The sequence below is a fragment of the Salpingoeca rosetta genome (assembly GCF_000188695.1).
Source record: "Salpingoeca rosetta unplaced genomic scaffold supercont1.31, whole genome shotgun sequence".
NCBI lineage: Eukaryota > Choanoflagellata > Craspedida > Salpingoecidae > Salpingoeca > Salpingoeca rosetta.
Window position 1 is genome coordinate 178,883 of NW_004754903.1, and position 22,500 is coordinate 201,382.

Consider the following 22,500-nt stretch of genomic DNA (forward strand, 5'->3'; position numbering starts at 1 on the left):
TGGTCGTCCGTCTGGTCCGTGCGCACGACAATCTTCACCTTGGACGCGTCCTTGCCATCCTCAGAGATGACGGGGCTGGCGCGGCGGCGGTGGGGTGAGGAGAATGAGGGAGGGTGAAGGGGTTCAAGTGGTGGTGGTGGTGGTGGGCGATGGCGGGAGCATTCACGCAGTCGACAATAACAAGAACAAGAACAAGAACAAGAACAAGAACAAGAACAAGAACAAGAACAAGAACAAGAACAAGAACAAGAACAAGAACAAGAACAAGAACAAGAACAAGAACAAGAACAAGAACAAGAACAACAAGAACAAGAACAAGAACAAGAACACCACCACCATCTCACCGGACACGGCCGAAGACGCGGATGTTGCCGCGCAGATCAACGAGCTGGTTATGCAGCTTCTTGCGCAGCGCCATCTGGGCACACGCAGGGAGCAGAGCAAGGCGGGGGTGGATGGGTGGGAGAGGGAAATCGATTGAGTAAGTCATAGACACACACACACACGCACACAACCACCACCACCACCACCACCACCACCACTGTACACCGTTCTTCCTCTCCCCTCTTCCCTCCCAAACGAAAAAATAAAATAAAAAATCCACATCTACACCCCGCGTGTCTCACCTCCTTGCGGTACTTGCGCAACATCTCCTTGTATTGCTTGTCGACGTCGGCGAGCGTGCGGAGGAGGTCCCGCTTGCACTGCTTCACCGCGGGCTCAATCTCGCCCTGCAGGTCGCGCACCTCCTTGGACAGCGCCTTGTAGTTCTTCGCCAGGAACGAAATGGCCTCGGCCATAGGCCGCACGCGTTTAGAAACATCGCCCAGCCTGTCCTTCAGGTCGCGCATGTCGTCTTCTGCACGCTGCTTCAGCTCGGCAATCTCGCTCGCGTGCGCAGCCTTGGCCTGTTGTGTGGGGGTGAGTGAGTGAGTGAGTTAGTGTGTGTGTGTGTGGGGGGGGGGATATGTGTGGGTATGTCCACGTCACATGTTCTTTTTGTGTCAACGACGATCACGACCACCATCACCACCACCAATGCGACGTACGTTCTGGAGGGTGTCTGCGAACTTGTCGCGTTCTGCGCGCATCTGTGCATCAGAATCGCTCTTCAGACGGTCGATCTCGTCCTTCACCTCAGCCTGTACGCGAGCGAGTTGGTATGGGGGGGGGGTGAGGGGAGATGGTGAGGGTGTACATGATGAGGGTGTGCATGGAGTGTGTGACAACAAGGACACAGAAGCAAACACAAGGAGCGTGGTGCACAAGGTATGTGCATGAGCGTGTGTGTTGTGCCTACCAGCTGCTTCTTGGCCGTGTCGAGAGCGGTGCGCGTGTCGGCGTGCGCGGCCTTCTCCGCCTTGTGCGACGATTTCTCTGCCGCAAGCTCGCTCGACAGCGACTGCAGCTGCGCCTGCGCGCTCTTCTGCTCACACGGGGGAGGAAAGCAAGTGGGAAGATGGGGGTGAGGGTGAGGTGAAATGGGTGAGGGAGGGACGCGAAATGGGCGAGGAAGCGAGGTCGAGTGCAGCATGTACAACAAACAAAACAAACACCCCGAACCTGCACACACACACACAAAGGCAACCACAACATATGCACATGTACACATGTACATCCCTCCCCTCCTTGTGTACATACGCGTGCGTACAGACCTGAGAGTCACCGCTCGCCTCGAGTGCGGCCTTCTGGGCGTCGAGCGAGGCCTTGAGGTCGCTGAACTCCGTCTTGAGGCGCTCGTGCGTCGCCTTCTCCGTCGTCAGCTCCTCTGCCGTCGCGTCCGCCCGCCGCACAGCCTCACGCAGCTTCGTCCTGATGCACACGCACGCACACACACACACACACAGAGCAAAAGCAGGTGAGGTAACGACACACAAGCACGGATGTAAGGAACACACACACACACGCATATACGCATGGGAGGGAGGGTAATGACACACAAGGCGAGGCGTGCAAGGAAGTAGAAAATTCGAGTGAGCGTGTACACGTGCGTATGCGTGTGCATGTACATGTGTTCTTCCGTCCCTCGCATCCCATGTGTATGTGTGTGTGTGTATGATGGTCTTTCGTCCCCACCTCTCCTGTGAGAGCTCCTCCTGCAGCTGGCGCAGCTCCTCCGTCAGCCGCTGATCCTTGTCCGCATCAGAGCTCCTGGTGATCACGGCATGATCATGTCAAAAGATACCATGGTGTGATGGTGAGATGGTGTGATGGTGTGATGGTGAGATGGTGAGATGATGAGATGGATGGGAACCAGCTTCACGTCACAGCGACACACACACACAGGCAGACACCGCAAACACACACACACATGCACATTACACAAACACCACCACCGCTAAAAGGCAACGCCAACAGCAGCAAGTGCGACGTACGAGAGTGCCTGGAGCTTTGCTGCCTGGCTCTTGGCTGTGCGCAGGTCCTCACGCAGTTCGTCGTTCTTCCGCTGCAGCGCTTCAATCTCGCTTTTGAATTTCGCGGCATCTCCACTGCTCACCCCAGCACTGCTGATGAGCAGTGTGTGTGTGTGTGTGTGCGTGTGTGTGTGTGTGTGTGTGTGTGTGTGAGTACACGTGTGTGTGATGTTGTTGAAAGTGAGTTCATGCATAAGGGGGAGAGTACGAGGGCAAACACACGCAACAGCCACCTCCAATTCACCAACCAAACGCATCAACATCAACACATCAACACCCCTGGACCAACGCATCAACACGCCCATCAACTCCGCACACCTCAACTCCTCAACCAACATACCCCGTCTTTGCCTGGAACTCTGCGTCCCTGAGCTTTGAGCGCAGCTCCTGCGCCTCCTTGCGCAACTGTTCAATCTCCTCATTGTCCAGCGCACTCGGGCCCGCACCCCCGCTCGCCTTGGCAGCCTAGTTGCAGCAGCAGCGGTGGTGGTCATGGTCATGGAGGGAGGGAGGGAGTTACGTGTGATGCGAAGGCGACAGAAAAAGCAAAAAAAAAAAATCCATCCTCGTCGACCCCGCCCACACACACACACACACACACACACACACACACACACACACGCACGCACACACACACACACACACACACACACACACACAACCGCACCTTGACGGGGTCAAACTGGTCCTGGAGATCCTTGATCTCGGCATCCTTCTCCTCCATGCGCTCGGCGTGCTCGCTCTCCAGCGCAGACAGCTCCTCCTTTGCCAGCTGCAGGTCCGCAGCAAGCAGCTCGGCCTTCTCAAAGTACTCCCTGCCGCCGTGGTGGTTGTTGTGGTGGGTGTTGTGTTGTTGATGAGAATGTGGTTGTGATGGTGGCGATGATGAGATTGTGGTTGTGGCGGCAATTGGGAGAGGCACGCCGCGCCCCACACCATGCACACACAGTAGCGCAATCAACGACACTCCGATCTACAGCTCCACCCAGCGAGCACGACTGACTTCTTTTCGTTTGTGAGGTCTGTGATCTGGCCAACCATCTTCATAAGGCCCTCCGTCTGCTGCGCGCCGGCCTGCAGGTCCTCCAGCGAAAGCTTCAGATTGTCAATCAGATTGTCCTTGTCAAGCAGCTGGGAGTTTTACGGTGATGGTGAGGAGGAGGAGGAGGAGGAGGGGCACATGGTGAGGTCGGGTTGGGGAGTGGGAGGTGAGACAAACAGGCACACCGTCAAAAGCAAGAAGGAGCGTGTGTGTGTGTGTGTGTGTGTGTGTGTGTGTATCTCCGATAGTCTACCGGCAGTCGTGCGAGTCACCATTGAACACATGACCCACACCAATCATCACCCCCTCCTTGCTCTTCTCCTCCATGTCCCTCCTATCTCTTCCTCTTTCGTCCCCAACACATCACATCACATCACCCCCAATACCACTGCTTCCTTGCTCCCACACCTTCTTGGCATGTGCCTGCTCGAAGATGGCACGCTGCATGCGGTTGCGCTGCTCCGACTGGTCCAGCTGCCGCCGCGTGCGCTTCAGGTCTGCCCGCGTCTGCTGCAGCGCTTTGTGCAGCTGATACACGCAAGGGGGGGCAACGCGTTGGTGGTAGTTGTGGTGTTAGAGAGGGGTTAATAAGTGCACGGTGGACATGGAGGGTGGAGGGAGGGGTGATCCAAGTCGGCTATGCAGGGTGCAAGGCGGCGGCAAAGGGTCGGGATGGTGGCACCACAGACGCCCGCTCACGCTCACGCACATGAACGCTCACGCATACACGTGTGCTCACGCATACACGTACTACACAAACATGCACGACGCAACACTCACCTCTGTCTTCTTCTCGGTCGTGGCCTTGAGCGAGCGCTGCAGGGCGAGGTACTCAACAAAGTTCACGCCTGAAACCAGCACAGCGTGGTGGTGGTGGTGGTGCGATGCAGCCAAACGTTGCGTGAGTATGTGCGTGTGCGTGTGTCATAACGCAGGAGGCAGTCGTGCCACAGGTGGATCCTCCTGACACGTTCACGGTCACACACACACACACACCGAGCGCAAAGGCTACTCACCGGCCTTGTCGTCATCATCGTCGTCCTCACTCTCTTCCGCACTGGACTTGTCATCGTCGTCCAGCTCATCGGACTCTGGTTTCGTGGCGTGACATGATGTGGTTGATGAGAGACGAGATGCGTAGTGCGACCAACCGACATGACAGTGAACGGCACACAGTAGTATGGGGCTGAACACACACACGGCCAAACAATCAGCATTCGCAGCAGTGTACGCCCACCGCCGTCTGTGCATCTCAGTGAAGCAAAGCTGCCACCACCACCACGACCACCACCACTCCAGCAGCCCACGAGCCGGGACATCATACACCAAACGCACCGAAGCCAAGTTCCGCTGTCCAGTCGTCTTCGCGGCTCGCCATCTTCTCGGCAATGTCCGCGCGGTGGACCATGGGACGTCGAAACGCCATCTTTGCCAGCCAAGTCGGTCAAATCAAACACACACACACACGCACAAGATACACAGGCGCACAACACGACGAAACCCTTCTGTCATATACACACCCCGAGCAGCGGCAGCAGCGAGTGACGTGATGACGACGATGACGATGTTGGGTGATGGTGATGAGGTGAGGGTGAGTGAGTGTGTGTGAGTGTGTGAGTGTGAGTGAAGTGCCCCAATGCACAAAACATGACTTGCTTTCCCTCTTACTGCTCCTACTCCTCTTCCACCACTCACTTCTCCCACCACAAGCACCCATGCCAAACCAACCCACCTCACCAACCAGCAACGACACCACACACCCCTCGCATCCAGAGAGCAGCAAGCAGCTCCCGTCGCATCCAAACAACACACACCTGCTGGTTTGGTGCTTTGGTTGGTTGGTTGTCGTTGCGACCAAAATCAAAGCCAAACAAACTGTCAGGCAGCGAAGATTTTTTTATTTTTGTTGACGTGTTTCGTTTAAGACGCCCGCGATTATTCCGCAGTGCTTGCAGTGGATACGGAACGACAACATATACTGTAGTAAGACTGCACAACCGACAACGACGACTGCCACCCACTGCTGCTGAACCTCTTCAACTTGAGACATCAGCATGGCTCGCTTTGGCTTCGCTGCTGCCGTCATGGTGTCGCTGGCAGCAGTGGCGCTGCTATTGCTGGTGAGCAGAAGGCAGGGTGTATGTGTGAGCATGTGTGTGCGTGTGAGCGTGAGTATGTGTGTGAGCGTGGGCGTAAGTATGTGTGTGTGAGTGGGTGAGCGTGTGTGTAAGTGTGAGCCTGAGTAGGTATGTGTGGAAGTACGAGTATGTGTGCGAGTGTGCATTCCTGACGCACAGTCCTGCCATGTCATCACAACATCGACAACATCACCAACGAAAACATCGTGCAGGCGTGCGAGGCGAACGCCAGCGCTGTTGAGCGCCCAAAGGACGAAAAGGCGCTGAAGAAGCTCCTGCGGACCCGCAACAGCGTGCTCGTGCTTGCCGTCAACAAGAAATCGGCCAAGAAGGACCTGCAGCGCGTCCTGGACGACGTTGCAGACGAGATTGTGGGTGTGGGCACCGTCGCCATTGTCGACTGCAGGTGTGTGTCCGTGGCAGCGTCGTGAGCAGGGACACTGTGTGTCTTCATGGAGGAAGGAGTGGCACCTGAAACATATGACCGCCTGAACCCCCAACATCGCGTGCATGTGTGTGTTGGGGGATTGCGAAGATCGCGTGGTTCATTCACTGTGGGGTGGCATTCCCGCTTCCTGTGTCTGTGCTGTTTGCGCTTGCAGCACCTCCGAAGGCAAGAAGACGTGCCGCAAAATGAAGATGAAGCCATCTCCGTTTGTCCTCAAGCACTACCTGTAAGAAGTTGATGTCACATTGCGCATGGTTGGAGGATGGCCGGGACTATTCCTCTATACTTCTCGCGTTGTCTCTCCCTTTCCCTCTCTTTCTTTCTCTCTTGTTGTCTGTGTTTGTCTGTGCCGCGTTTACATGTGCTGATGGGCTGCAACTTGGTGTTGTCCTGTGTATGCGTGCAGGAAAGGATCGTTCAACAAGGACTACGACCGCAAACTTGCAAAGAAGTCCATTCTTCGCTTCATGCAGGTGTGCAGATGCAGACATGGACGCGTCAATGTCTGGTGTGGCAGCTGCCTTTGCATGCTTTGTTTGCGGGCGCCATTTCTTTGCTGCTGAGGCAAGTTTTGGCATCGCACGACCCCAAATGCACACGGCTCATCACCACCAACACCACCACCACCAACACCACCACCATCATCATCATCATCATCACCACCACCATCGTCGTTGTCTTCACCCGTGTGCGGCAGGATCCAACGGGTGATACGCCATGGGACGAAGTGGATGAAGCGCAGGATGTGCTGCACCTCAACGACAAGGTGACCAACACGGGGTGGGTAGGGGTAGTTGCTTGTGTCAGGTGTCTGTGTGTGTGTGTGTGTGCGTGTGTGTCTGTGTGTTTGGGTGTGTGTCTGTGTGTTTGGGTGTGTGCACTTGTCTACTTCTTCCTCAGTTGTTTCTCATGCGTGTGCGCACTTTTTGTTAATGTCTCTGTGTGTGCGTGGGTGCTCATACACTGCCGTTGCTTCAGCCACTAACCGATCTCATTGCGCACGTGTTCATCGTGTCAGACCTTTGCCAAGCATCTCCAACGCAAAACAGACATGCTTGTCATGTTTTACGCCCCATGGTGCGTGTGTGTGTGTATGTGTGTGTGTGTGTGTGTGTGTGTGTGTGTTAGAGTGTGTGTTGTCTGTGTGGTAATGCGTGTCTGTGTTAGAGAGAGAGTGTGTGTGTGTGTGTGTCTGTGTTTGCATCTATGTGCGCGCGTACACATCTGTGTACAGTTGCTGTGATGTTGCAAGATGTCACATCCTTACTCATGTGCTCTCGGTCGCCTCATTCACCCTCTCCACCATGTGTCACCATGCCTTCGACCGTGCTGTCTTGTTCACAGGTGCGGCCACTGCAAAGCGCTCAAACCAAAGTACCAGGAGGCTGCAACCGAGCTCAAGCAGGTGTGAGGGGGAAACGTCGTTGCGTGTGCGCACATGTGTGTGTGTGTGTGTGTGATTGCAGGGAGTGTTCAACCCTCGATACTGCTTCCGCACGACCACCAATCACCAACGACCCACGACACACACTCACCGACGACCAACCGTGACCACTATCATCATGTGCGCGCGTGTACATGGGTGTGCATGTGTGTGTACATTGGTGTACATGGGTGTGCATGTGTACATGTGTGTGTGTATACATGTGTGTGTGTGTGTGTTTCAGCTCGGGGTGAAGCGGCGGCTGGCGGCGCTGGATGCAAACGCGCCCGAGGGACGGATGACGGGCCCGCAGTACGGCGTGAAGGGATTCCCAACCCTCCTCTACTTCGAGTGAGCACCGACGCAATGCACGCTCTCGCGCACATGCATGAATATGGATTTGGAATGGTGGTGGGTGCGGTGGTGGTGATGGTGGAGCGAATAGGGGATGATGGGAGAGGGAGAGGGAGAGTCACGTGCGAGGTGTGAAGCACTGTATACGCTCATACACACACACACACACACACACGCACGCCTACACTTGCTCTCTCTCTCTCTCTCTCTCTATCTATCTCAATCACTCAATCACGTGTGTGCAGGAACGGTGAGCTGCGTACGGCGTACGAGGGGAAGCGGGAGAAAGACGCCATCGTCGCCTTTATGCAAAACCCGGACAAGGCGCCTGCCGCCACTGCCCCTGAACCAGAGACGACATGGGAGGACGAACCGTCCGATGTGGTTCACATCACGGGACAAAACGCGTTTAGCGAACGCCTTGCGCAGGAGGACAGCGCACTCGTCATGTTTTACGCCCCAGTCAGTCGCCTGCGTGTGTGTGTGTGTGTGTGCGTGTGTGTGTGTGTGTGTGTGTGTGTGTGTGTGTGTGTGTGTGTGTGTGTGTGTGTGTGTGTGTGTGTGTGTGTTTGGAGCGCACGTTCCTCCTCTTCCTCCTCCCACCCCTCTCTGCTCCACTTGTTACACCTCATCATGCGTGCCCATGCACTCGGTTGTGTGTGTGTGTGTGTGTGTGTGTGTGTGTGTGTGTGTGTGTGTGTGTGTGTGTGTGTAGTGGTGCGGGCACTGCAAAGCGTTCAAGGGTCCGTTCACAGAGGCGGCGGCGGAGGTGAAAGCAAAAGGACACGGCACTCTCGGTACGATGACGCGACTTTTTTTCCCTCTTGCATGTGGTCACGATGGTGATGTGCATTGACCGCTTTTCGACACCTCGCTGCCCCTTTTACTTGTGTTTCTTCCTGATGTAAACACCCTTTCAAACACACACACGCACGCACACGCATGTACACGCATGTACACACTCACGCATGTACACACACACACACAAACACTCACCCATGTACACACACGCTCTCCCTTACTTCATACAACACGCACACACACACCCATGCAGTTGCTGTTGACTGCACCAAGCCCGAGAACAGGGATGTGTGCGGCGAATATGACGTGAAGGGGTTCCCAACTGTCAAGCACTTTGTGAAGGGCAGTGTCAACAAGGACTACCCCAACGCACGCACGAAACAGGGCGTGGTGAGTACAGCCGGGGTGACATGTGTGGGTATGTATTTATGTATGTAGTATGTATGTATGTATGTATGTATGTATGTATGTATGTATGTATGTATGTATGTATGTATGGAGTTCGTGTGTGTGTGCGTGTGTGCGTTGTTGTTGTTTTTTTTGTTGTTTTTTTTTTTTTTTTTTTTTTTTCACATCGCACTTACTTCCTTCCCCCCCCCTGTCCCATTCTTCTGCCTCCCTCGTCAACAGCTCGACTTTATGGCAGATCCAAATGCACCGCCACCGCCACCACCGCCCGCTGAAGTCCCGTGGAGCGAAACAGACACAGACGTGGTGCATCTCACGGGACCCACATTCGAGGTGATGATGCTGATGTTGTTGATGGTGTTTGCTTGTTTGATTGCTTGCTTGCGTGCTCAGTTGCGTGTTTGTTCCTGCGCGTGAGCTTAATTGTGGTCGCTCGTTTTGAACGTTTACTCATGATAACGTTTACTCATGTTTGTACTTCACTTTTAAACACGCATTCCTCAATCATCATTACCACCACCACTGTCACCACCATGACCATCGTCACATTGCATCAGGCCGCAACAAAGAAGAAGAAGCACGCCCTCGTGTTCTTCTACGCACCGGTACGCTTTCTGCTGTGCTTTGTGTGTGTGTGTGTGTGTGTGTGTGTGTGTGTGTGTGTGTGTGTCTTGTGTGTGTGTGTGTGTGTGTGTGTGTGTGTGTGTGTGTGTGTGTGTACGTTCGCGCCATGTTCACCATCACCATCATCGTCACCACCATCATCAATCAATGCATGGCAGTGGTGCGGGCACTGCAAGCGCGCAAAGCCAGAGATGGACAAGGCGGCAGCCACCCTCAAAGACAACAGAAAGTACGTGGATTGATGCATGTCTGTGTGCTTGTCACTGTGCGTATCTGTGTGACTTTTTGAGCTTTCGCAGCCCTCCAACAATTGCACCAATCACACACGCACACACACACACGCACGCACGCACGCACGCACACACATAGGGTAATGTTTGCTGCTGTTGACTGCACGGCGCCAGAGAACGACGATCTGTGCTCCGAGAACGACGTGAGCGGTTTCCCCACCATCAAGTATTTCAAGTTTGGCAAGGTTAAGGACGAGTACAAGGGTGCGCGCACGGCTGAGGGCTTTGTTGAGTACATGCGTGATCCAGACAACAGACCGCCGCCACCAGCACCGCCAAAGCCCTTCTCACAGGAGGCACCACAGGTGACGCGTGTGCTGATTTGGTGGAGCCTTGTTTGGTCGTTGTTGTTTAAGTTGTTGTTGTTGTTTAAGTTGCTGTTGTTTAGGTTGTTGTTGTTGTTGTTGTTGTTGTTGTTGTTGTTGTTGTTGTTTCAGTTGCTGTTGTTGTTGTTTAAGTTGCTGTTGTTTATGTTGTTGTTTATGTTGTTGCTGTTGTTTAAGTTGTTGTTGTTTATGTTGTTGCTGTTGTTGCCCTTGGTTGTCGCTTGAGCGCCTCTGTATTCCTCACTGCCGCGGCCACCATTGTAAATCCCCCTGTCTCAGGTGGATCACTTGACGGCTGCGAGTTTCGATGATCACATCAAAAGCCACGACCACACCCTCGTCTTCTTCTTCGCCCCATGTGCGTTTGTACATGTACTTTGTGATTGTGATTAGCGTTGACATTCTGACGTCACAAGAGCCACGCAGCAGCACGTGTCTTGTACTTGCGTTCACACACACATGTGCACACACACACACACACATGTGCACACACACACACATGTGCACACACAAAACCACACACACAAACACACTCATCGTCACTCCAACTCGGTGTGTGTTCAGGGTGCGGGCACTGCAAGAAGGCGAAGCCAGAGGTGGCGGCAGCAGCGGACAGGCTCGCCAGCAAGAACACGCGTACGTTCATGAGAGAGAGAGAGAGATGTGAGTTGATAAGGAGAAAGGGGCGGTGGTGCTTCTGTGATTGTACTGACGCGTGGAACTCACTGCATCGATTGTCAACAAGCGACTGTTCCAACCCATGATTTCACATGTCTCGACACACACACACACACACACACACACACACACACACACGAGCAGTTTCGATGGCGGCTGTTGACTGCACCGTTGAGACGCCGCTCTGCTCGCGGTTCTCCATCCGCGGATATCCGACCATCAAGCACTTCAAGCGCGGCGACACAGACGGCACAGACTACAGGGTATGTGTGTGTGTGTACACGTGTGCGTGTGTCTGCATGTGTATCAGTGTTTTGCTGTGCTGTTAAACACTGGATGTTATATTCGCCCCTTCCTTCTTTTCCCTCACAAGTCCCGCCGCCGCCCTCCTTCCCTCTTCCCGACTTCAATGAATGCACAGGGCGGCCGGTCTGCGGAGAGCTTTGTCAACTTTCTCCAAAACGCAAACAAAGAGGAGCTGTGACAACAAACACACACACACGCGCGGGCGCGCGCAAGCAAGCATGATGGCCATACTCCTCGTGCGTTTGTGTAATCATCGTTCAATTCATTTCATTTCACATTGCCAACATCTGTTTCCCAATCAACCCCTCAACCGACCAGAGAGTAACAAGCCAATTACACCAAGCAAGCAAGCAAGCAGCACGCCACACACACATACATGTTATCACACAACACACACACACACACACGCTATCACAATTCAACGTGTCAACAACTCAACAGCCACAACCACATAAACAGACAAACGACAATCACAATGGCAACATCGAGTGAAGCAACCACCCAAGCCGCAACCCCGACCCAAATAAACAGCGCGCACATCAATCAAACCCAAAACCACCTTCAATCAAGCAAAGCAGAGCAGCACAAAACATGGTCCTCTACACGAGCCAGCGCACGACAACGTATGCAGCAAAGGCCGTGATGAGTTCAAGCGCACGCGCGCCGTAAGTGCCACCATGGTTCACGCTGCCAAACATTCGCGTGAGGAAGGCAGGCGCAGCCATGTGCGCGGCCGACGTGTCGAGTGGTGTGTCCATCGTCGTATGCAGCGGTATGATTGTGCTGATGGTGGAACTTGGGTAGTCACACTGCCGCGTGATGTGCACGGTGTACGTTGCCGAATCGCCATTTCTCTCGTACACGTGCAAGAGGTAGTGTGCCTCTGGCCCGTGGTTGGAGTGGAACACGCGCTCAACGCCACCTGTGCCCGTGCTCCTGTCAGCCACGCGCCCGTCAGGGTCGTACAGCACAACGTCGATGTTGCCGTCCGTCGACGAGAACGAAACGTCAACGGATATGTCGCTGCCGGCGCACACGGGAATGCGGAACCAGTCCTGGTCGTCGGAGCACAGCCACGCGCTGAAGGTGTTGACCGGTGGGGCAAGGTCGTATGCACTCGAGGGGGCGTCGTTCAGCTCAAAGCGGTCGTACGCGCAAAACCCGTTCATGGAGGAGTCATACACGTGGAGGGAGTAGTTGCCCTGCGAGTCGGCCACGCCCCTCACAAGCACGTAGCACAGGCTGTCGTGGCCAGTCTGGTCCGTGTACTGCACGCCCTCCTGCCTGGTGACGGTGGCGCTTTCGTCCACAAGCATGCCGTCCGGGGTGAAGAACAGCAGGTCCAGATCACCGCGCATTACATCAATGTACATGATGATCATGATGGTGGAGTGCGCAGCAACGGGCACGCGGTACCAGTCGAGGTCCCGTGCACAGATGGTGCCGCGCACACCACCGGGCTGTGGTGACGTCAGCTCCGATGTCAGATCGTACGCTTGCTCGTGCACGTCGTTGTCCTCGTACTTGTCGGGTGCACACGGCTCCCTGCTGCGTGGTGGCGGGTCTGGGCCCACGCGCGTGAGTGTTGGCGGTGCGCGTGTTGACGGTGGTGGTCCAGTGGACACGCTGCCCGTGAGTCGGTACTGGCCAATGGAGCCGTAGTCGCTGTTGAAGACCGCCACGTCGCCCACGCCGTCAACCTCGAGGAAGTAAACGCCTGCAGGCAACGCCGTTCGCGAGATGGAGGCCGAGGTGTCGCCGGAGGGGTTGCTGCGCACCACCATGCTCCGCCCGTCGCTGGCGTACATGGTGAGCTTGAGGTCCACGTTGTTTCCTGCCGAGCCCTCGCTGGCAAACCATGGTATGACCGTTGCCTCGATGCTGCCCGTGTCCGTCAGCTGCACCACCCACCAGTCCTTGTCCACGTGGCTGGAGATGACGCCGTCAGCAAAGAACGCGTTGCTGTCCGTGTACACCACAGAGGCCGCCGTTCCCGGGCCGTCACCCGCCTCGTCCATCGCTAAACCGGTCTGACGTGTAATGATGTCGATGTCGTCCTGCGAGTTTGTTGCGCCGGCGTAGTTTCCTCGCGACCACTGCGTCAACGCACGGCCGTCTGTTCGGGGTGATGGTTTGGGTGAGAGAAAGTTCATCGACTGTGTGTGTGTGTGTGTGTGTGTGTGTGTGTGTGTGTGTGTCGTGTGTGTGTCGTGTGTGTGTGTGTGTCGTGTGTGTGTGTGTGTCTTGTGTGTGTGTCGTGTGTGTGTGTCTTTGTTTGTGCTGTTCATGAGGGGTGCTGAGAGATGCAGCAGTGAGGAAACTTACATGGTGCGCCCATGATGGGTCCTGTGGCCAAAAGAGAGAAGGGAGAAGGGAGAAGGGAGAAGGGACAAACACAAACACATACACACGCAAGAGAGCGACAAAACGGTGAGCAGAGTACAATGGACATGGGAGCACGCGCACATGATACAACACCAACATGAGCACAACAAACACACAGCGTGCAGCTTTAAAAACGCGTGTCCAATTTCACTTCCGACAACAATACCCAACGAGCACACCCGCCACAACCACTGCAAGTGCATTCACTCACCCCATGAGTTCATGGCTGTGGTGCCATCCATCCCATCGTAGTACTCGTTGTTGCCAAACCCATCGTGTCCAAGCCCGCTGTGTTGGTGAAGGTTGTGTGACCGGAGAGAAGCATGTACGTGCGAAAGTGGGTGAGAGTGAGACAATGTGCGTATGCGTGGATGGGTATGTCAACGTGCATGGAGAACAAGCGTGTGTGTACGTGCGTAGAAAAGTGTACAAACGAGCACATACCACCCCCCACTGCAAACGTGTCATCGCAACGCACACGTGCACTTCACTCACAAGTTGTGGCCAGCCTTCATGATCGTTGGACAAAGGATTCACAAGCACATCAACGGATACAAAGGGGAGAGGGTGGTAATGTGGGTGAGCTCATGTTGCATCAAGATGATTCAAAACAGGTCGTCATCTTCACTTGATACCATGTACAAAGGCCAGCAGTAAGGCGCGACACACACACACATGCACGCACACATGCACGCACACAGCACACACACATGCACACTGCGTGCACAAGCGATGCTTGCACCTCATGTGAGATGGCGTCGGCGACGTGGCTTTCCGATCCAAAGTTGAGGTTGTCCCAATACACTGCAGTGCACACGACGAACGAGGTTGGGGGAGGGTAAGACAATAAAACAAACGCGAACACGTCCACACACCCACGCACGCACACATACACACCCACGCACGCATACACGCACATGTCCACACACACACACACGCATGCGCACGCAGGAAGAGCGTATTTCCGCAAGTGAGCAGGAAGCAGAAGAGATGACTGGGGATGCTTGTGTGTTTGTACGTGTACATATATGCAGTTTGGTGCACACACTCTAACCAACACTACCATGACACGAACGCCTGCCGTCAACACCAACACCATGAACACAAGCTGCAGCGATGAACGGCGTGTTCATACCGAGCGCTGGCGAATAGTACGCGATGGAGGGGGAACCAAACACGCCAATCACAGCAACGCCTGCGGTGTGCAAGGGACAGTTGAGTCAATCAGCATGAGGTCATGACAAGCGCATGTTTGTATGTGTGCGTGAGTGTGTGTGCTCATCTTGCACTTCACTGTGCAGTACCAAATGCTCAATTTGTGTTCGCACTCAAGAGCAAAAGCGCACACACACACGCACGCACGCACGCACGCACACACACACACACACACACACAAACACACAAACACACAAACACACACACATGCACGCACGCATGCACGCACACACACACGTGCGTACGTACCGCCCGAGTCAGAGTATGGCATGGGCTTTCCATTTTCCTGCCTAGCAGACGTGATGACAACATGAATGGTGGTGGACGTTTGGTCCAGCGGTTCGGTCGTCACGTCCACGTCAAAGGGAGCGTAGTCCTCAGCAACGCGTGCCCACACTTGCGTAACGTGTTTCTGCTCTGCCGCATTGAAGCACGGCCCGTTGCCTGCCACGTCATACGCCTTTGCTGCAAACGCGCCCCACGTGCTGTCGATGGCACGTGCGGTGTGTCCATCAAAGTCAAGCACAATTCTGTTACGGGCGCCGCGCCGGCTATGCAGCACGGGTACCTCTGGTGATGGTGACGTGAGTTGGTGGCGTGAATTGGGGGGAGGAGGGATGGATAGAAGCAAGGTCGCATGGGTGAGGAAGTGGCAAGGTGAAATGAAGGACGCACGAAGGACACATGAAGGACTCACGAAAGTCGCACGAAGGACGTACAGTCACAGAGAGAGAGAGAGAGAGAGCCACACAAAACACACACACACACGCACGTACACACACGCACGCACGCACACACACACACACGCACACACACACATACACGCACACGCAAAGAAACTCACCGCACTGCTGAACTTGGAGGGATGACGACGCTTGCGAGATGTAGCGGCGACTGCGTCGGCCATCATCAACATAGCCAACACCATCAGCACCAAACCCAACACCATCAGCACCACCCGTCCAGTCTTGCGCGCCGTCAATGACATCATATGCGGCGTTCCGCCACCGCTCCCGCAAGTATCTGCGGTATCGCATGCTCTCCTCCTCCTCCTTCTGCCAGTCCTCCTGCTGCTGCTGGGAACTGTCGGCATAGCGGCGCTGACGTGGTGCCGGGTACGACTCGACAACAAACATGCTGCCGTCCTTGTTGAAACGCAGCGTGTTGCCGTTCAGGACCGGCAGGTTGAGAGCCTCGAGGTTCATGGCAGCCGCCATCTTGGCCGAGTCGGTCAGCTCCTTGAAGTCCTCAAACGCCGTTGGTGCCATATCGGCAAGGTTGTCGACCTTGAGCGGGCCGTCTGGCTTCTGCGCTGCCGACATCTGAATGGGGAGGGCGCACAACGCACCTACGGTGATGGCCACCACCATCGCCATTGCAAGCAAAAGCGACAGCACACGTTGCATGCTCGTGCGCCGGTGGCTCTGATATCGATATCGACGTCCACCACGACGCTGTTGGTCTTGCATCCGTTCATGCTGAAGACATGACGATGATGGTCGTGATTGGCGTGGTTGCTGTGGTTGCCGTGGTTGTAATGTTTGCCGTGATGGCTGTTGCCGTTGCCGTTGCTGATGGTGCTCGTGGTGATGAGGTGGTGGTGGTGGTGGTGGTGATCGGGTTGCCCGCCTCATGCCGTCACTTCACGCCAGCCAAAGAAGTGGACGTGGCTCCGACAGAAGAAGCGGAGAGGTGGCACAGACGATATGACCTGCTTGTTGCAGCTCGGCGGATGGGTGATGTCTTGTCGGGTGCAGAGGTGGTGGTGACGGCAACAGCACGACGTTGATGAAGGTGATGGGTTGGTCGGGGGGAGGGTCAACGATGATGTCCTCTTGCGTCAGACGTTGAAAGTGCTTGTAAGGAAAGGCCTCGTCCAATCCAGGTGCACGGCAGCCCGTCAACAAGATGGGAAACAAAGAAGTGCTTGGGTACCGACTTGGTTCACAGCAGCTTGTCTCGCACACACGCACACACGCACACATGCACACAGGCACACGCACACACACACACAGGCACACGCACACACAGGCACACGCACAGTGCGGTCAGGCGGGAGGCCTTGCAGTTCGAGAGGATGTATTTCTGGTGCTGCTGCTGCCGCAGGCGCTGGGAAAGATATGAAGCGTCGCAGAAAGCACGCACGTCCACAGGCAAGCGAGTCCAGAAGAAGACGAAGGACCGGAAGGAGAAGAAGAGGCTGCGTGCACGTTCCCATAAATGAGCAGTTGCGGCGGAGTATGTGTGCGTGTTGGCGGGTTCTGCCTGCGTGCCCGTTTGCGTGCCGTGCCTGTGCTGTGTGCGTGTGCTGTGTGCGTGTTCGCCGACCGCTGAATAAAGCACCAGAGGCTGAGCAGGGGAAGGAAGGAAGATCTCCCTGCAGGCGGTGGCTCTGTGCGTGCGTGCGTGCGTGCGTGTGTGTGTTTGTGATCTGCAAACCAACCAGGATCAAGACTGCGTTGTGCGTGCCCTCCCATCACCCGGGTCATGACCCTGACACAACCCCTCTAGCAATACGCTCATTCAAAAAAGGGGCAAACAAAGAAGGCATCATGCCATTGACGCGAGCGTGCGAGACAATGGCTCGCCGCCCATTCATCGCCACAAACAAAACGAAGGCGATCAATGCAACCATGCTGAATGACACGGCACGCTGAGTGATGAAGCAGGACGATTCATGAAAAAAAGGGGGTGGATGTGACGGAGTGGATCATGGGGAAGCCGACTGTGGGCTGACTTGTGTGTGTGTGGGAGGAGGATGGGGAGGGAGAGCAGGGAAGGGCACGCACCAATGTGGCCACCACGGTGCTTGTTTTAGAAACGCAAGCACACACAATCGAGGTGGAATGAATGTCGCGCAACGACACAAATAGCGCGAACCATTGTATCGAACAACAAACGAAGCGCATTGACCCGACGTGCTAACTATGTGTTGTTGTGATGTGATGTGATGTGAGCAACATCAGCTGCGTGTGTGGGTATCCAGCACACGAACCACCTCATGTCAACAAGGTCACACACACACACACACACACACACCACCACACACCGCAAACTCCCACCAACAAAACTGGCTGTCCTTCCAGTTGCGGTTGTGGAAAATTGTACGAAATTGTTCATAAAAGACGGGTGTGGGAACAAGATGGATGACGATGATGTGCGAACATGGTGGTGGTGTTGGTGTGCCATGGCGTGAGACATAAGTGTGTGCCACACCACTGATCACCTCACGAACACAGCCAGTCAGTCACGTGCATGTATGTGGAAGACACGTGCAGTGCGAGTGTTGAGGCGAGGTGAGTTATTGTAGGTAGGCCGGCTGCGTGGTGCTGGGTTCAAGGCACAAAGAGTGCAAGGCGGTAGAACCAACCAGAAGAGGTGGTGGGAGAACAGCAACGCAGGAGAACAACAACGCAAAGGCGCTGATAAGGTGAAGGGTGGCTTCACATAGGCTGGGGTAACAGCAGGGCATTGAAAGCTAAAGGTAGAAGACACTGAAGGCGGTGAAGGCACTGAAGGCGGTGAAGACAGTGGAGACAGTGAAGACAGTGAAGGAGAGTTTGTTCACCGGCAAGACAAACACGCACACGAACACACGAACATACGCACGCACAAGCATGTACACGTATGCATAAGCCCATACACACGCGTTCAATGTCGTGATATCAATAATGACAGCAGCAAACAATGAAACACTGCACACATACACACGCGCGCGCGTGCGAGTTAAACATGCGTGTGCTCCATATCAATAGGCGTCGTGGCAAGACGCTGCAACAATTGCAGGACACGCGTGTGCTGCTGCACATCTGCTTCTTCGTCCGTCCCATTGTTGTCGTCGTTGTGCTCACATCCATTGTCAGCATGGTTGTAATTGAAAGCGCTGTCCGGGTTCCTATCAGCAGTGCTGACCTTGCGCACCTTGCCCTTGTTCACAGTGTCACAGTCACACCCACCATTGTCTCTGCCCACACCACAATGCCCACAGTGTGTAGCTATTCGAGTGCCAATATTGCTGTTGCTGCGCTTGCTGCTGCCGTTGTCCACACTGGCTTCAGCCTCGGCCTGCATGTGCTGTGTCTCATTTCCCTCACCCGCACCGGGTCCGTCATCACGTGCGCGTGTTGCACCGAGACCATCAGCGTCATCCTCTTCCCTCTGCTCCTCCTCGTCCGCCGGCACGTGCGGGTGGCGGCGCTCCTCAAGTGGCGGTGGCGTCCAGTCCGACGGCAGCGGCTGCTGGCGCGGAAACGGCCGCGTGCTCGTCCCGCCATATTCTTCCGGCAGCTGTGACGCATCGATGAACCTGTGCGCGGTGTGTGTGTGTGTGTGTGTGTGTGTGTGTGTGTGTGTGTGTGTGTGTGTGTGTGTGTGTGCGTGCGTGTGTGTGTGTGGAAGTGTGTGTGTGTGTGCGTGTGTGTGTGTGTGTGTGTGTGTGTGTGTGTGTGTGTGTGTGTGTGGAAGTGTGTGGCATAAGGGACATTGTGGGAAATAGTTCTGTCAAACCAGCAGCAGCAAGTTGCAGCCATGAATGGAAGAGGCATCAGAACGCATGGTTGTTCGCACACGCCCACCACACTTCCACTTCCACACACACAAACACACACACACACACACACACACACACACACACACACACACACACACACACACACACACACCTGGTCCATGTCGATGCTCTGGCGAAAGAGTGGGATGGAGGCGGGATGTGGACGGAACGAGAGGTCCTTGAGGTCCATGATGACGACGTGCTGCGTCACGTGCGCGCCGTACTTGCGCCGTGCGCACCGCACGCTGGCCATGACCATCTAAACATCAGTGCGGTACAACGGGCGTGAGAAAAGGACGGCAAAGCGAGATGTGCAGAAACGCATATGCACAGTGAACAGCACTCATGAGCACCCCTACGCACCCACCCACACACACACACACACACACACGCACACACACACACAACACAACACACACAACACAACACACACAACACAACACACACATAACCTCCATGAGTCGCGAGTGGCGCGTCATAAAGTCCTCGCGCTCAATGAGTCGGAGGAGCTTGTGTAGCCGGACGACGCCGATGCGCTCAATCACAATGGGCCTGCCAATGCGGTCGTGACCATAGTGGTCCGCGGGCGAGTGGCATTGCCACAGCAGTTCAATGGGGTCTGGTCGCAGCAAGCACGTGCGCACGTGCTCTTCCTCTCGCCATTTCAGAAACCCACGCAGCATCGCCTCCGCCTTGTCCACGTCGTAGTTGCGCGCACGCAGGAAGCGAGCGAGGTCGTAGTTGTCGCTGGTACTAAACCGCAGCATGTGAGCCATGCTCTCTGGGCACGAACACCCGTGGATGTATTGCACGTCCTCGTGCTGACGCAGGAGTGTCATGTCCATGTCGCCTTTTGTCGAGATTTGCGGCGGCTCTCGCAGTGCACAAGCAACCTGGTCGCACAGCGCCTTTGTCAACTTGTTTGCTTCGTCGGCTTCCAGCCCGCCTTCTTCATCGTCTGGGGCGCGCCCTTGCCGTCCCACTGCTCCTGCAACCCCTGCTTGCTGCGATGGTTGTTGCTGTCCTTCTTGTTGTTGTTGTTCTTGTTGTTGTTGCTCTTGTTGTTGTTCTGCGCGTCGCCCACGCTCCTCCAGTGCCTGCACGACTTCTTTTGGCAAGGGGCTCACGCCCATGCGCTCTCGCAACTGCACCAGCGCGGTCAGCCGCTCCCGCAGGTGCGCATCCTCACTCGCCCAGTCCATCGAGGTGTGGTGTGGAAGGGTGTTTGTGTTTGCGACGTTTGTGTTGTCCTCCGCCTTTGTCGCTCCTCAGTTCGGACGTTTGATTGGTGTCATGGAGAAATTTCAAGCCAAACACAAACACACGTCACCGTGAGCTTGTGTGGTGTCACATGAGGTCGTACATCTCTACATCTTGTCAGTCATGTAGAGATGTAGAGATGTCGGGCACTGCTGCACTGCGCTGCAGGGATTGTTTACTTCAGTGTGTATGCGTGTGTGAGTGTGCGAGCTATGTCGATGTAACAGTTAACGTATGGAAGAGGGGAGCGGAAGCGGAATGCCAAGAGAGTCGAAGAAGGAAGTGTGAGAGAAAGGGCTGGGTGGAAGCGTGGAATTGAGCAGAAAAGCAACAAAGAGGAACAAGGAAACTCAACGGACTGTGTGCTGTGGCCGATGGCCGAGTGCTCAAAGTTCTAAAGTTGAAGCAGCTACTCTTGCTCGTGAAGCACACAGACTCAGAATTAGGGCAAAGAAAGGAATAAGAGGAAAAGGACTTCCTCAGAACTAGAACTACAACACTTACAGGGGTGAGATGAGACAAAAAGAGGAACAAAAAGAAAAGACAAAATGTGATTGCTACACCTCTACACGGAAGACGACCTCCTCCCTTTTGAGGTGGGCTTCAGGTTGAAATGGTGCACCAAATGCAAGAAGCTGCAGCGCATCATATCGCATCACACGTGCGATCCAAGAGTACATAGAACCGTGCAAATTGCAGCAACCGGAGAACTGAGGGCAAGTCAACGCACGTACAGCTCCACAAATGTCGCATCAGAATCCCGTCCAAGAAAACCGAGAACTCGTTGTTCTTCAGTCGCGAAATAGCTGTCGGGCCCAAGGGAGCCGCTGTGTCCAACATCATCAAGTGGACACGCCTGATTGTAGCGGAAGCTCCAGCCGAAACCACATGTAGGTGACTGCCCGTTCGGGTCATGGTCGCGAGGATTCAGGTACACCTTGGTATCACACCGATCGGGATTGCTTGTAATGTTCTGTTGTGTCGCAGCAAACGACGGACAGCCTGAGGAGCAGGGTACTGGAACGCTCGCAAACAGCGACGAAAGGGACTGCTGGGCGAGCGCGTCCTCGTATGCAATCCACTCGCCAATGTCCGACACGAAGAGCAAGTCTGTTGTCTGACCGAACCAGGCCGTACCCTTGAAGTCGCCGCTGCCTTGCGCTGTCCCCACCAGTTCGTTGTTAGACCACAAAATGTAATTGCTCCACGTCCACGTATCCACGCCATCGTTGGAGAAGCGAGCTGCCAGCGTCCATGGGCGTGCATCGCCGCCAACGAGTCGCGTCTCGCACTTGTGACCAAGAAATGCGGCGGTGTCCAGTCCAATCGAGCACGGGTGTATGGAGGAGGAACTGCCACGAGCCACATTGACGAGGGACGCCACCGTGTGTTGAAGTTCTTGCACATCCACGCCATTCACCAGCACAGGCTGGGAAGGGTCCGTGGTGTTGATGATGAGGCGACCAAAATCGTCCTCCTCCAACACGGCTTCGCCAGTGCATGTCCCAACCAACGCAGTCAGGAGCAACACAGCGAGGAGGGTCAATGTGTGCGAGGTCATGGTCCGGACAGAGGAGGGCCGTGCCATTTTGGCTGTGGTCTTGACGTGGTGCTGGTGTGATTTCTGACAAGTCAAAAATTACGTGAAGGAGTGTGCGAGGGTCTTCCGAGCTCCAGACCCATGAGATACCTGAAGTCAGTTGACAGTTCGACTTTGTCACATTTGTACCTGGTCCTCTCAGGTCCTCGGCGACCGAATCAAATGTATCAATTCCTTGTTCGCAGCCCTCTCTCTCTCTCTCTCTCTCTTGTTCGCCTTGCTCTTTCGCTTCGCCTTCT

General features: G+C 55.0%; 5 protein-coding genes across 5 annotated transcripts in view; 1 reads left to right on the plus strand and 4 right to left on the minus strand.

Annotated features, from left to right (window-relative positions):
- PTSG_09709 (uncharacterized protein) overlaps positions 1-5,370 on the minus strand; it is an 8,733-nt gene extending 3,363 nt beyond the window's left edge. Inside the window, exons 1-16 of the mRNA XM_004989007.1 lie at positions 5,271-5,370; positions 4,792-4,961; positions 4,473-4,547; positions 4,237-4,304; positions 3,865-3,984; positions 3,418-3,545; positions 3,082-3,229; positions 2,755-2,879; positions 2,376-2,507; positions 2,077-2,151; positions 1,656-1,812; positions 1,301-1,426; positions 1,050-1,142; positions 627-908; positions 345-418; positions 1-75 (exon numbers count right to left, since the gene is read on the minus strand). The exon at positions 1-75 is cut by the window's left edge and continues 22 nt beyond it. Coding sequence (XP_004989064.1) covers positions 1-75; positions 345-418; positions 627-908; positions 1,050-1,142; positions 1,301-1,426; positions 1,656-1,812; positions 2,077-2,151; positions 2,376-2,507; positions 2,755-2,879; positions 3,082-3,229; positions 3,418-3,545; positions 3,865-3,984; positions 4,237-4,304; positions 4,473-4,547; positions 4,792-4,882 — 1,769 coding nt within the window. The 5' untranslated portion in view covers positions 4,883-4,961; positions 5,271-5,370. The remainder of the gene's footprint in view (positions 76-344; positions 419-626; positions 909-1,049; positions 1,143-1,300; positions 1,427-1,655; positions 1,813-2,076; positions 2,152-2,375; positions 2,508-2,754; positions 2,880-3,081; positions 3,230-3,417; positions 3,546-3,864; positions 3,985-4,236; positions 4,305-4,472; positions 4,548-4,791; positions 4,962-5,270) is intronic.
- Positions 5,371-5,433: 63 nt separating this feature from the next.
- Positions 5,434-11,790, plus strand: PTSG_09710 (uncharacterized protein). The gene is made up of 19 exons (XM_004989008.1): positions 5,434-5,576; positions 5,807-6,000; positions 6,197-6,268; positions 6,449-6,515; positions 6,740-6,808; positions 7,061-7,119; positions 7,387-7,447; positions 7,710-7,816; positions 8,065-8,281; positions 8,535-8,616; positions 8,874-9,010; positions 9,251-9,361; positions 9,586-9,633; positions 9,811-9,881; positions 10,022-10,247; positions 10,548-10,626; positions 10,833-10,904; positions 11,091-11,209; positions 11,368-11,790. Exons 1-19 carry the CDS (start codon positions 5,511-5,513, stop codon positions 11,428-11,430), a joined length of 1,920 nt encoding a protein of 639 aa, XP_004989065.1. The 5' UTR covers positions 5,434-5,510; the 3' UTR covers positions 11,431-11,790.
- Positions 11,791-11,851: 61 nt separating this feature from the next.
- PTSG_09711 (uncharacterized protein) lies at positions 11,852-16,174 on the minus strand (the record flags this gene model as incomplete). Its single annotated transcript, XM_004989009.1, has 8 exons — positions 11,852-13,368; positions 13,578-13,598; positions 13,849-13,925; positions 14,133-14,146; positions 14,380-14,441; positions 14,773-14,832; positions 15,102-15,422; positions 15,697-16,174. The coding sequence occupies 8 exons, from the start codon at positions 16,172-16,174 to the stop codon at positions 11,852-11,854; spliced, it is 2,550 nt and encodes an 849-aa protein (XP_004989066.1).
- Positions 16,175-18,578: 2,404 nt separating this feature from the next.
- PTSG_09712 (uncharacterized protein) lies at positions 18,579-20,692 on the minus strand (the record flags this gene model as incomplete). The annotated part of the gene is made up of 3 exons (XM_004989010.1): positions 19,854-20,692; positions 19,514-19,660; positions 18,579-19,139 (listed from the first exon to the last, which is right to left on the minus strand). Exons 1-3 carry the CDS (start codon positions 20,601-20,603, stop codon positions 18,579-18,581), a joined length of 1,458 nt encoding a protein of 485 aa, XP_004989067.1. The 5' UTR covers positions 20,604-20,692.
- A 652-nt stretch (positions 20,693-21,344) lies between these two features.
- Positions 21,345-22,277, minus strand: PTSG_09713 (uncharacterized protein). The gene has a single exon (XM_004989011.1). The coding sequence runs from the start codon at positions 22,247-22,249 to the stop codon at positions 21,383-21,385; it is 867 nt and encodes a 288-aa protein (XP_004989068.1). The 5' UTR covers positions 22,250-22,277; the 3' UTR covers positions 21,345-21,382.
- Positions 22,278-22,500: the final 223 nt, after the last annotated feature.

Coding starts and splice junctions, on each gene's coding strand:
- PTSG_09710 (XM_004989008.1), top strand. CDS start 5,511: ATGGCTCGCTTTGGCTTCGCTGCTGCCGTCATGGTGTCGCTGGCAGCA. Junction 9,634..9,810: donor TCGTGTTCTTCTACGCACCG/GTACGCTTTCTG, acceptor AATGCATGGCAG/TGGTGCGGGCACTGCAAGCG. Junction 10,627..10,832: donor CGTCTTCTTCTTCGCCCCAT/GTGCGTTTGTAC, acceptor GTGTGTGTTCAG/GGTGCGGGCACTGCAAGAAG.
- PTSG_09713 (XM_004989011.1), bottom strand. CDS start 22,249: ATGGCACGGCCCTCCTCTGTCCGGACCATGACCTCGCACACATTGACC.